General features: G+C 57.6%; 1 protein-coding gene across 1 annotated transcript in view; it reads left to right on the top strand.

The window, feature by feature from the left end:
* Positions 1 to 11,063, top strand: part of phf14 (PHD finger protein 14) — a 250,685-nt gene extending 239,622 nt beyond the window's left edge. Inside the window, exon 17 of the mRNA XM_061299946.1 lies at positions 11,024 to 11,063. Within this exon, the coding sequence (XP_061155930.1) occupies positions 11,024 to 11,048 (25 nt within the window). The 3' untranslated portion in view covers positions 11,049 to 11,063. The remainder of the gene's footprint in view (positions 1 to 11,023) is intronic.
* Positions 11,064 to 12,453: the final 1,390 nt, after the last annotated feature.

Below are 12,453 nucleotides of genomic sequence, written 5' to 3' on the forward strand. Positions count from 1 at the left end.
TGGACGGGGCCTCCGGCCGGCAACGGAACCTTCAAGCCGCTCGCTGAGGCCTTGACGAGAGGAGCCGGGCCGCGCTCCGTAAGCTGATCCGTGTGAGCTGGCCCGCCCTTTGGCTGCCGCCGCCGCCGCCGCGGTGTCGCTATCTGCCGCGCGCGTACTGTGGCCAGATCAGACCCGTAGGACGCTGACGCTGACGTCGCTTGGCAAGCGGCTCCCGTCGGTCGGTTCGGGGGACGGACGGTTCGCGTGAGGGTTGGGGACGAAGCTCGGGAAGAGCGAACTCGGCAACGGGGGTGGCACGTCGGTCGGGCTTGGCCAGCGGGGGCCGAGGATGAACCGTGCGGGCACGGCGGTGGTCCGGGGGAAAGGCGTCGGCCTTCCAGGCCCGAGCTGGGGGAACGTGCGATGACCCAGGCGGGAAGCTGCGCCCCGTCCGAGTCAGACTCGGTCGTTGCGGCCCGCTGAGGCTCGCTTCGTTTCCGCAAAGCGGGGGTCGGGGGCGCGGCGCTGTGCCGGCGACTTGCCCGCGCGAGGCACGCGCGCCGAGGCCCAAGCGGGAAGCTGCGCCCCGTCCGATTCAGACTCGGTCGTTGCGGCCCGCCGGTCTCGCGCTACGGCCAGGATGCGGAGTTGGATCGACACTGGTGGGAGCCGGGGGGTCGAAGGGGTTCCGGCCGCCCCGCCGTTCTCAGCGCCGCTGTCACCCAGACGGGAAGCTGCGCCCCGTCCGAGTTAGACTCGGTCGGTGCGGCCCGCTGTGGCCAGCTGGCAACTAGCTACGGAAGGGTACCGGCGCTCCCGACGAACCCGCCGGGGTGGCTGGTGACCAACACTGCGTTCGGCGCTTATTGCTGCGACCGGGAGGGAAGCTGCGCCCCGTCCGAGTCAGACTCGGTCGTTGCGGCCCCCCCGAGCCCGCACGCCTCTCGCAGAAGGTCATACGCCACCGGCGGCACGAAAGACGCCTCCCGCAACGCGGTAGTCGGGAAAGGCTATTCGGATAGTCGAGCAGAGTTGCGACAACACATCCCGCGGTGCCGTCTGGTTAGGCAAGGGTTTGAGAAACAGCATTCGCGGTAGACCGGCGCGGCCGGCGGACGCCCACGCGGCGTGCCGCAATCGGATCGCGCGCTCGGCCTCCGTTGATTTCCTCTAGGTGGGTGATTCGGGGCGTCTCGGTCTCGCTGCCGTACGGTCGCGCCAAGGCCTGTGGGGGCGGCGCGTAGCGCACGCTCTCGCGGCGGCCGAGGCGCTAGAGTGCGACCCGCAAGTGGGGAGGAACCGTCCACCCAACGCCGGCGCGAGCCGGGGCCGGTGGGGGCCCTACCAAGGCGGGTCATGAGTGCCAGTCGGTAAGTTCGGGAGAAGGGGAGGGTACTCGGAGGCCCGCCGGGAGCAGACGGGGGTCCGGAAGCTGAGGGGGGTGAAGGACGGCGGCCGGGAGCAGACGGCCGTCCCCGGGAGGGGGTGTTCGTTCACGTGCGGACGCCGGGAGTAGGCGGCCGTCACGCGATTCTGCCAACCGTTCCAACCGGCCTGTGTTTAAGGAGGCGGCCGGTCCTCCGTCCTTGGATGGATAACATTCGCAGATTTTCGCCCGGCCGGTGGTTTAAGGAGGCGGCCGGTCCTCCCTCCTTGGATGTATAACATTCGCAGATTTTCGCCCGGCCGGTGGTTTAAGGAGGCGGCCGGTCCTCCCTCCTTGGATGTATAACATTCGCAGATTTTCGCCCGGCCGGCGGTTTAAGGAGGCGGCCGGTCCTCCCTCCTTGGATGTATAACATTCGCAGATTTTCGCGCGGCCGGTGGTTTAAGGAGGCGGCCGGTCCTCCCTCCTTGGATGTATAACATTCGCAGATTTTCGCCCGGCCTATGTTTAGTGAGGCGACCGGTCCTCCACGGAGAGCGACCCGCAAGTGGGGAGGAACCGTCCACCCAACGCCGGCGCGAGCCGGGGCCGGTGGGGGCCCTACCAAGGCGGGTCTCATTGCCTGTCGGTCAGTTCGGGAGAAGGTGGGGGTACTCGGAGGCCCGCCGGGAGCAGACGGGTGTCCGGAAGGTGAGGGGGTGAAGGACGGCGGTCGGGAGCAGACGGCCGTCCCCGGGAGGGGGTGTTCGTTCACGTGCGGACGCCGGGAGCAGGCGGCCGTCACGCAATTCTGCCAACCGTTCCTACCGGCCTGTGTTTAAGGAGGCGGCCGGTCCTCCACGAGAAGAATTCTGCCAACGTTCCACTGGCCTGTGTTTAAGGAGGCGGCCGGTCCTCCCCGTCGTTCCGCCGGCCTGTGTTTAGGCCGGTCCTCCACTATTCCTTCCTTGGAGGGAAAGCATGTAGCACTTTGAAAATTTTCGAGCACTGTGACACTTTGAAAATTTTCGAGAGTTTTTGTACTTAGAAAAATTTTCGCTCTTGCACTTCCAGAGTGCTTTGCGGTAGCTCCTAGGTTCGCTGTCCGAGCATGTGAACACTTTTTGGGGGGGAACACATCGCTAGAGACACCAGCCGCCTGGTTCTCGGGGCCAAAACTTGTGTTCCCCACACTCGTTGTGACTATATTTTGCGATTTGGGGGTAAAGGTAATGAGTACAGTGACTAGGGGGACCAACTCATCGTACTCTGGCGCACCAACAGACCAAAGCTGGTACTGCACTTACCCCTGTTACCCCAACGCCTGGTACCGGAAGGGCGAGAGGCTGATTTTGCGCTATTTGCGGCCGACCGGGGAACCAGCGCGGAGCGGACACATTACGGCGAAAGAGCCGTTGGCACTTAGAAAATATTCGCCTGAGTTGGCGCGAGCTCCAGGTGGAGAGGCTGATTTTTCGCCATTTGTGGCCGACCGAGGGAACCGGACAAAGCGGACACTTTACGGCGCAAGAGCCGTTGGCACTTAGAAATTTTTCGCCAAAGTTGGCGCGAGCTCCAGAAGGAGAGGCTGATTTTTCGCCATTTGTGGCCGACCGAGGGAACCAGGCAAAGCGGACACTTTACGGCGCAAGAGCCGTTGGCACTTAGAAAATATTCGCCAAAGTTGGCGCGAGCTCCAGAAGGAGAGGCTGATTTTTCGCTATTTGCGGCCGACCGAGGGAACCAGACAAAGCGGACACTTTACGGCGCAAGAGCCGTTGGCACTTAGAAAATATTCGCCAAAGTTGGCGCGAGCTCCAGAAGGAGAGGCTGATTTTTCGCTATTTGTGGCCGACCGAGGGAACCAGACAAAGCGGACACATTACTGCGCAAGAGCCGTTGGCACTTAGAAAATATTCGCCAAAGTTGGCGCGAGCTCCAGAAGGAGAGGCTGATTTTTCGCTATGTGCGGCCGACCGAGGGGACCAGCCAAAGCGGACACATTACGGCGCAAGAGCCGTTGGCACTTAGAAAATATTCGCCAAAGTTGGCGCGAGCTCCAGAAGGAGAGGCTGATTTTTCGCTATGTGCGGCCGACCGAGGGGACCAGCCAAAGCGGACACATTACGGCGCAAGAGCCGTTGGCACTTAGAAATTTTTCGCCAAAGTTGGCGCGAGCTCCAGAAGGAGAGGCTGATTTTTCGCTATGTGCGGCCGACCGAGGGAACCAGACAAAGCGGACACATTACTGCGCAAGAGCCGTTGGCACTTAGAAATTTTACGCCAAAGTTGGCGCGAGCTCCAGAAGGAGAGGCTGATTTTTCGCTATGTGCGGCCGACCGAGGGAACCAGACAAAGCGGACACATTACTGCGCAAGAGCCGTTGGCACTTAGAAAATATTCGCCAAAGTTGGCGCGAGCTCCAGAAGGAGAGGCTGATTTTTCGCCATTTGTGGCCGACCGAGGGAACCAGACAAAGCGGACACATTACGGCGCAAGAGCCGTTGGCACTTAGAAAATATTCGCCAAAGTTGGCGCGAGCTCCAGAAGGAGAGGCTGATTTTTCGCTATGTGCGGCCGACCGAGGGGACCAGCCAAAGCGGACACATTACGGCGCAAGAGCCGTTGGCACTTAGAAATTTTTCGCCAAAGTTGGCGCGAGCTCCAGAAGGAGAGGCTGATTTTTCGCTATGTGCGGCCGACCGAGGGAACCAGACAAAGCGGACACATTACTGCGCAAGAGCCGTTGGCACTTAGAAAATATTCGCCAAAGTTGGCGCGAGCTCCAGAAGGAGAGGCTGATTTTTCGCTATTTGCGGCCGACCGAGGGAACCAGACAAAGCGGACACATTACGGCGCAAGAGCCGTTGGCACTTAGAAAATATTCGCCTGAGTTGGCGCGAGCTCCAGGTGGAGAGGCTGATTTTTCGCCATTTGTGGCCGACCGAGGGAACCGGACAAAGCGGACACTTTACGGCGCAAGAGCCGTTGGCACTTAGAAATTTTTCGCCAAAGTTGGCGCGAGCTCCAGAAGGAGAGGCTGATTTTTCGCCATTTGTGGCCGACCGAGGGAACCAGACAAAGCGGACACATTACGGCGCAAGAGCCGTTGGCACTTAGAAATATTTCGCCAAAGTTGGCGCGAGCTCCAGAAGGAGAGGCTGATTTTTCGCCATTTGTGGCCGACCGAGGGAACCAGACAAAGCGGACACATTACTGCGCAAGAGCCGTTGGCACTTAGAAAATATTCGCCAAAGTTGGCGCGAGCTCCAGAAGGAGAGGCTGATTTTTTGCTATTTGCGGCCGACCGAGGGAACCAGACAAAGCGGACACATTACGGCGCAAGAGCCGTTGGCACTTAGAAAATATTCGCCTGAGGGCGCGAGCTCCAGGTGGAGAGGCTGATTTTTCGCCATTTGTGGCCGACCGAGGGAACCAGACAAAGCGGACACATTACGGCGCAAGAGCCGTTGGCACTTAGAAATTTTTCGCCAAAGTTGGCGCGAGCTCCAGAAGGAGAGGCTGATTTTTCGCCATTTGTGGCCGACCGAGGGAACCAGACAAAGCGGACACATTACGGCGCAAGAGCCGTTGGCACTTGGAAATTTTTCGCCAAAGTTGGCGCGAGCTCCAGAAGGAGAGGCTGATTTTTCGCCATTTGTGGCCGACCGAGGGAACCAGCCAAAGCGGACAGCTTGTGCGGCAGCCCACGCTGGCACTTAGAAAATATTCTGAAATTCCCACCGACATCCGTGGTGGAGAGGCCGAATTTTCGCCATTCGGATCCGACCGGGGAACCGTCGCCACTCGGACGGAACGTGCGGCATCCCACGCTCGCACTTAGAAAATATTCTGAAATTCTCACCGACCTCCGTGGTGGAGAGGCCAAATTTTCACCATTCGTGGCCGACCGGGGAACCGTAGCCACTCGGACAGCTTGTGCGGCAGCCCACGCTCGCACTTAGAAAATATTCTGAAATTATCACCGACCTCCGTGGTGGAGAGGCCGAATTTTCACCATTCGTGGCCGACCGGGGAACCGTCGCCACTCGGACAGCTTGTGCGGCAGCCCACGCTGGCACTTAGAAAATATTCTGAAATTCTCACCGACTTCCGTGGTGGAGAGGCCGAATTTTCGCGATTCGGGTCCGAAAGGAGAACCGTCGCAATTCGGACAGCTTGTGCGGCAGCCCACGCTGGCACTTAGAAAATATTCTGAAATTATCACCGACCTCCGTGGTGGAGAGTCCGAATTTTCACCATTCGTGGCCGACCTGGGAACCGTCGCCACTCGGACAGCTTGTGCGGCAGCCCACGCTCGCACTTAGAAAATATTCTGAAATTCTCACCGACTTCCGTGGTGGAGAGGCCGAATTTTCACCATTCGTGGCCGACCGGGGAACCGTCGCCACTCGGACAGCTTGTGCGGCAGCCCACGCTCGCACTTAGAAAATATTCTGAAATTATCACCGACCTCCGTGGTGGAGAGGCCGAATTTTCACCATTCGTGGCCGACCGGGGAACCGTCGCCACTCGGACAGCTTGTGCGGCAGCCCACGCTCACACTTAGAAAATATTCTGAAATTATCACCGACCTCCGTGGTGGAGAGGCCGAATTTTCACCATTCGTGGCCGACCGGGGAACCGTCGCCACTCGGACAGCTTGTGCGGCAGCCCACGCTGGCACTTAGAAAATATTCTGAAATTCTCACCGACTTCCGTGGTGGAGAGGCCGAATTTTCGCGATTCGGGTCCGAAAGGAGAACCGTCGCAATTCGGACAGCTTGTGCGGCAGCCCACGCTGGCACTTAGAAAATATTCTGAAATTATCACCGACCTCCGTGGTGGAGAGGCCGAATTTTCACCATTCGTGGCCGACCTGGGAACCGTCGCCACTCGGACAGCTTGTGCGGCAGCCCACGCTCGCACTTAGAAAATATTCTGAAATTATCACCGACCTCCGTGGTGGAGAGGCCGAATTTTCGACATTCGTGGCCGACCGGGGAACCGTGGCCACTCGGACAGCTTGTGCGGCAGCCCACGCTCGCACTTAGAAAATATTCTGAAATTATCACCGACCTCCGTGGTGGAGAGGCCGAATTTTCACCATTCGTGGCCGACCTGGGAACCGTCGCCACTCGGACAGCTTGTGCGGCAGCCCACGCTCGCACTTAGAAAATATTCTGAAATTATCACCGACCTCCGTGGTGGAGAGGCCGAATTTTCGACATTCGTGGCCGACCGGGGAACCGTCGCCACTCGGACAGCTTGTGCGGCAGCCCACGCTGGCACTTAGAAAATATTCTGAAATTATCACCGACCTCCGTGGTGGAGAGGCCGAATTTTCACCATTCGTGGCCGACCTGGGAACCGTCGCCACTCGGACAGCTTGTGCGGCAGCCCACGCTGGCACTTAGAAAATATTCTGAAATTCTCACCGACTTCCGTGGTGGAGAGGCCGAATTTTCGCGATTCGGGTCCGAAAGGAGAACCGTCGCAATTCGGACAGCTTGTGCGGCAGCCCACGCTGGCACTTAGAAAATATTCTGAAATTATCACCGACCTCCGTGGTGGAGAGTCCGAATTTTCACCATTCGTGGCCGACCTGGGAACCGTCGCCACTCGGACAGCTTGTGCGGCAGCCCACGCTCGCACTTAGAAAATATTCTGAAATTCTCACCGACTTCCGTGGTGGAGAGGCCGAATTTTCACCATTCGTGGCCGACCGGGGAACCGTCGCCACTCGGACAGCTTGTGCGGCAGCCCACGCTCGCACTTAGAAAATATTCTGAAATTATCACCGACCTCCGTGGTGGAGAGGCCGAATTTTCACCATTCGTGGCCGACCGGGGAACCGTCGCCACTCGGACAGCTTGTGCGGCAGCCCACGCTCACACTTAGAAAATATTCTGAAATTATCACCGACCTCCGTGGTGGAGAGGCCGAATTTTCACCATTCGTGGCCGACCTGGGAACCGTCGCCACTCGGACAGCTTGTGCGGCAGCCCCCGGTGACACTTAGAAAATATTCTGAAATTCTCCCCGACCTCCGTGGTGGAGAGGCCGAATTTTCGACATTCGGATCCGACCAGGGAACCGTCGCGCCTCGGACAGATTGCGTGTCAGCCCTCAGTGACACTTAGAAAATATTCTGAAATTCTCCCCGACCTCCGTGGTGGAGAGGCCGAATTTTCGACATTCGCGGCCGACCGGGGAACCGTCGCCACTCGGACAGCTTGTGCGGCAGCCCACGCTCGCACTTAGAAAATATTCTGAAATTATCACCGACCTCCGTGGTGGAGAGGCCGAATTTTCACCATTCGTGGCCGACCGGGGAACCGTCGCAATTCGGACAGCTTGTGCGGCAGCCCACGCTGGCACTTAGAAAATATTCTGAAATTCTCACCGACCACCGTGGTGGAGAGGCCGAATTTTCGACATTCGGATCCGACCAGGGAACCGTCGCGCCTCGGACAGATTGCGTGTCAGCCCTCGGTGACACTTAGAAAATATTCGCAAAATTTAATGGACCTCCAGGACCGCTTTTTCACCCTCGCTGTCCGACCGGGGAACCGTCGTAGCTCGGACAGTTCGTGTGCCAGCATCCGCTGGCACTTAGAAAAATGTTAAAAAAGAAAAAAAAGTCTTCTGCACGTACGCGCCGACTATATTTTGCGATTAGGGGGTTAAGGGGATGAGTACAGTAACTAGGGGGACCAACTCATCGTACTCTGGCGCACCCAGGCCAAAGTTGGTACTGCACTTAGGCTGATTTTGCGCTATTTGCGGCCGACCGGGGAACCAGCGCGGAGCGGACACATTACGGCGAATGAGCCGTTGGCACTTAGAAAATTTTTGAGCTTTTTTCGGACTTCCGTGTGGAGCTTTGGGGCCGTTCCGCCTAACTTTTTACGCCCGATTGGGCTTCCAGGGAGGCGGCTAAGCATTTTTAACCAATCATGGAGCTTTTTTCGGACTTCCGTGTGGAGCTTTGGGGCCGTTCCGCCTAACTTTTTACGCCCGATTGGGCTTCCAGGGAGGCGGCTAAGCATTTTTAACCAATCATGGAGCTTTTTTCTGACTTCCGTGTGGAGCTTTGGGGCCGTTCCGCCTAACTTTTTACGCCCGATTGGGCTTCCAGGGAGGCGGCTAAGCATTTTTAACCAATCATGGAGCTTTTTTTCGGACTTCCGTGTGGAGCTTTGGGGCCGTTCCGCCTAACTTTTTACGCCCGATTGGGCTTCCAGGGAGGCGGCTAAGCATTTTTAACCAATCATGGAGCTTTTTTCGGACTTCCGTGTGGAGCTTTGTGGCCGTTCCGCCTAACTTTTTACGCCCGATTGGGCTTCCAGGGAGGCGGCTAAGCATTTTTAACCAATCATGGAGCTTTTTTCGGACTTCCGTGTGGAGCTTTGGGGCCGTTCCGCCTAACTTTTTACGCCCGATTGGGCTTCCAGGGACGCGGGTACGCATTTTTAACCAATCATGGAGCTTTTTTCGGACTTCCGTGTGGAGCTTTGGGGCCGTTCCTCCTAACTTTTTACGCCCGATTGGGCTTCCAGGGAGGCGGCTAAGCATTTTTAACCAATCATGGAGGTTTTTTCGGACTTCCGTGTGGAGCTTTGGGGCCGTTCCGCCTAACTTTTTACGCCCGATTGGGCTTCCAGGGACGCGGGTAAGCATTTTTAACCAATCATGGAGCTTTTTTCGGACTTCCGTGTGGAGCTTTGGGGCCGTTCCGCCTAACTTTTTACGCCCGATTGGGCTTCCAGGGAGGCGGCTAAGCATTTTTAACCGATCATGGAGCTTTTTTCGGACTTCCGTGTGGAGCTTTGGGGCCATTCCGCCTAACTTTTTACGCCCGATTGGGCTTCCAGGGACGCGGCTAAGCATTTTTAACCGATCATGGAGCTTTTTTCGGACTTCCGTGTGGAGCTTTGGGGCCGTTCCGCCTAACTTTTTACGCCCGATTGGGCTTCCAGGGAGGCGGCTAAGCATTTTTAACCAATCATGGAGCTTTTTTCGGACTTCCGTGTGGAGCTTTGGGGCCGTTCCGCCTAACTTTTTACGCCCGATTGGGCTTCCAGGGAGGCGGCTAAGCATTTTTAACCAATCATGGAGCTTTTTTCGGACTTCCGTGTGGAGCTTTGGGGCCGTTCCGCCTAACTTTTTACGCCCGATTGGGCTTCCAGGGAGGCGGCTAAGCATTTTTAACCAATCATGGAGCTTTTTTCGGACTTCCGTGTGGAGCTTTGGGGCCGTTCCGCCTAACTTTTTACGCCCGATTGGGCTTCCAGGGACGCGGGTAAGCATTTTTAACCAATCATGGAGCTTTTTTCGGACTTCCGTGTGGAGCTTTGGGGCCGTTCCGCCTAACTTTTTACGCCCGATTGGGCTTCCAGGGAGGCGGCTAAGCATTTTTAACCAATCATGGAGCTTTTTTCGGACTTCCGTGTGGAGCTTTGGGGCCGTTCCGCCTAACTTTTTACGCCTGATTGGGCTTCCAGGGACGCGGGTAAGCATTTTTAAACAGAAATCGAGCTTTTTGAGGACTTCCAGCCGGTGCCACCGGCAGGCCGTGCACGCGGACGAGATGACCGAAAAAAGCTCCAGGAGAGCGGATGGACGCTTTTTAAGCACCGAGGCGGAGATCGCGGAGCTTTAATAGACTTCCAGCGGGCCCAAAGCGGCCAGGCAGACGGCGCAGCGCGACCTGGTACCTCGCACGGGACGCATCGCCCCCCGCGCACAGTTCCAGGCGGCCGGGATGACGTTTCAAAGCTGCCGCTGCAGCTGCGGCGGGGAGTTGCCTCCCTCCGGTGGACACGACGAGTAAATGACACCGGCCGCTGACGCAAACCCACGCCGGGCAGGAGAGCTCGGAAGGCGGCTAAGATTTCAAGGAAGACCCCCCCTGTGCAGACCTCCACTGGGCCGGGATGACTGTTCAGCTGCGGCGGGGAGTTGCCTCCCTCCGGTGGACACGACGAGTAAATGACACCGGCCGCTGACGCAAACCCACGCCGGGCAGGAGAGCTCGGAAGGCGGCTAAGATTTCAAGGAAGACCCCCCCTGCGCAGACCTCCACTGGGCCGGGATGACTGTTCAGCTGCGGCGGGGAGTTGCCTCCCTCCGGTGGACACGACGAGTAAATGACACCGGCCGCTGACGCAAACCCACGCCGGGCAGGAGAGCTCGGAAGGCGGCTAAGATTTCAAGGAAGACCCCCCCTGCGCAGACCTCCACTGGGCCGGGATGACTGTTCAGCTGCGGCGGGGAGTGGCCTCCCTCCGGTCGGCACGATGAGTAAATGACACCGGCCGCTGACGCAAACCCACGCCGGGCAGGAGAGCTCAGAAGGCGGCTAAGATTTCAAGGAAGACCCCCCCTGCGCAGACCTCCACTGGGCCGGGATGACTGTTCAGCTGCGGCGGGGAGTGGCCTCCCTCCGGTCGGCACGACGAGTAAATGACACCGGCCGCTGACGCAAACCCACGCCGGGCAGGAGAGCTCGGAAGGCGGCTAAGATTTCAAGGAAGACCCCCCCTGCGCAGACCTCCACTGGGCCGGGATGACTGTTCAGCTGCGGCGGGGAGTGGCCTCCCTCCGGTCGGCACGACGAGTAAATGACACCAGCAATCGCACTCAGATTTGTTTCTTTTTTCTTTCTTTTAGCTTCCATAATGTTACCGGGCGCTGACGCAAACCCACGCCGGGCAGGAGAGCTCGGAGGGCGGCTAAGATTTCAAGGAAGACCCCCCCTGCGCAGACCTCCACTGGGCCGGGATGACTGTTCAGCTGCGGCGGGGAGTGGCCTCCCTCCGGTCGGCACGACGAGTAAATGACACCGGCAATCGCACTTAGATTTGTTTCTTTTTTCTTTCTTTTAGCTTCCATAATGTTACCGGGCGCTGACGCAAACCCACGCCGGGCAGGAGAGCTCGGAGGGCGGCTAAGATTTCAAGGAAGACCCCCCCTGCGCAGACCTCCACTGGGCCGGGATGACTGTTCAGCTGCGGCGGGGAGTGGCCTCCCTCCGGTCGGCACGACGAGTAAATGACACCAGCAATCGCACTTAGATTTGTTTCTTTTTTCTTTCTTTTAGCTTCCATAATGTTACCGGGCGCTGACGCAAACCCACGCCGGGCAGGAGAGCTCGGAGGGCGGCTAAGATTTCAAGGAAGCTATTTAGGAAAATCTGAGATAAATATAATTTGCATAATAATTTGGAACACGGTCCCGGTCTATGTGAAGCCCTTTGAGACTGCTTGTGATTTAGGGATATACAAATAAACTTGATTTAACTTGACTTTACAGATGGATGGAGTCGTGGATGGTTGGTGGACGGCCACGATAGCCCAACAAGGCTGCGGCGTCAGCAAGGAGGTGGCGGAGTCATGTTTTGGGCCGGAATCATGGGGAGAGAGCTGCTTGGCCCCTTTAGGGTCCCTGAAGGCGTGAAAATGACCTCTATAAAGTACGTGGAGTTTCTGACTGACCACTTTCGTCCATGGTACAACAGGAAGAACCGTGCTTTCCGTAGCAAAATCATCTTCATGCATGACAATGCACCATCTCATGCTGCAAAAAATACCTCAGCGTCTTTGGCTAATATGGGACTGAAGGGGGAGAAGCTGATGGTGTGGCCCCCATCCTCCCCTGACCTCAATCCTATTGAAAACTTTTGGAGCATCGTCAAGCAGAAGATCTACGAGGGTGGGAGGCAGTTCACTTCCAAACAGCAGCTCTGGGAGGCTATTCTGAAATCCTGCAAAGAAATTCAACCAGAAACTGTCCAAAATCTCACAAGGTCAATGGATGCAAGGATTGTGAAGCTGCTATTAAATAAAGGCTCCTATGTTAAAATGTAACTTGTTTGTTTTTGATTGAAAAATCCGCCGGCCAAAGAGGGGGCGCGGACGCGAAACTCACGCCGGGCAGGAGAGCTCGAAAGCCGGGTAACCTTTCAAGGAACCACCGCCGGCCAAAGAGGGGGCGCGGACGCGAAACTCACGCCGGGCAGGAGAGCTCGAAAGCCGGGTAACCTTTCAAGGAACCACCGCCGGCCAAAGAGGGGGCGCGGACGCGAAACTCACGCCGGGCAG

This window comes from Syngnathus typhle, linkage group LG15 (genome assembly GCF_033458585.1).
Source record: "Syngnathus typhle isolate RoL2023-S1 ecotype Sweden linkage group LG15, RoL_Styp_1.0, whole genome shotgun sequence".
Lineage (NCBI taxonomy): Eukaryota > Metazoa > Chordata > Actinopteri > Syngnathiformes > Syngnathidae > Syngnathus > Syngnathus typhle.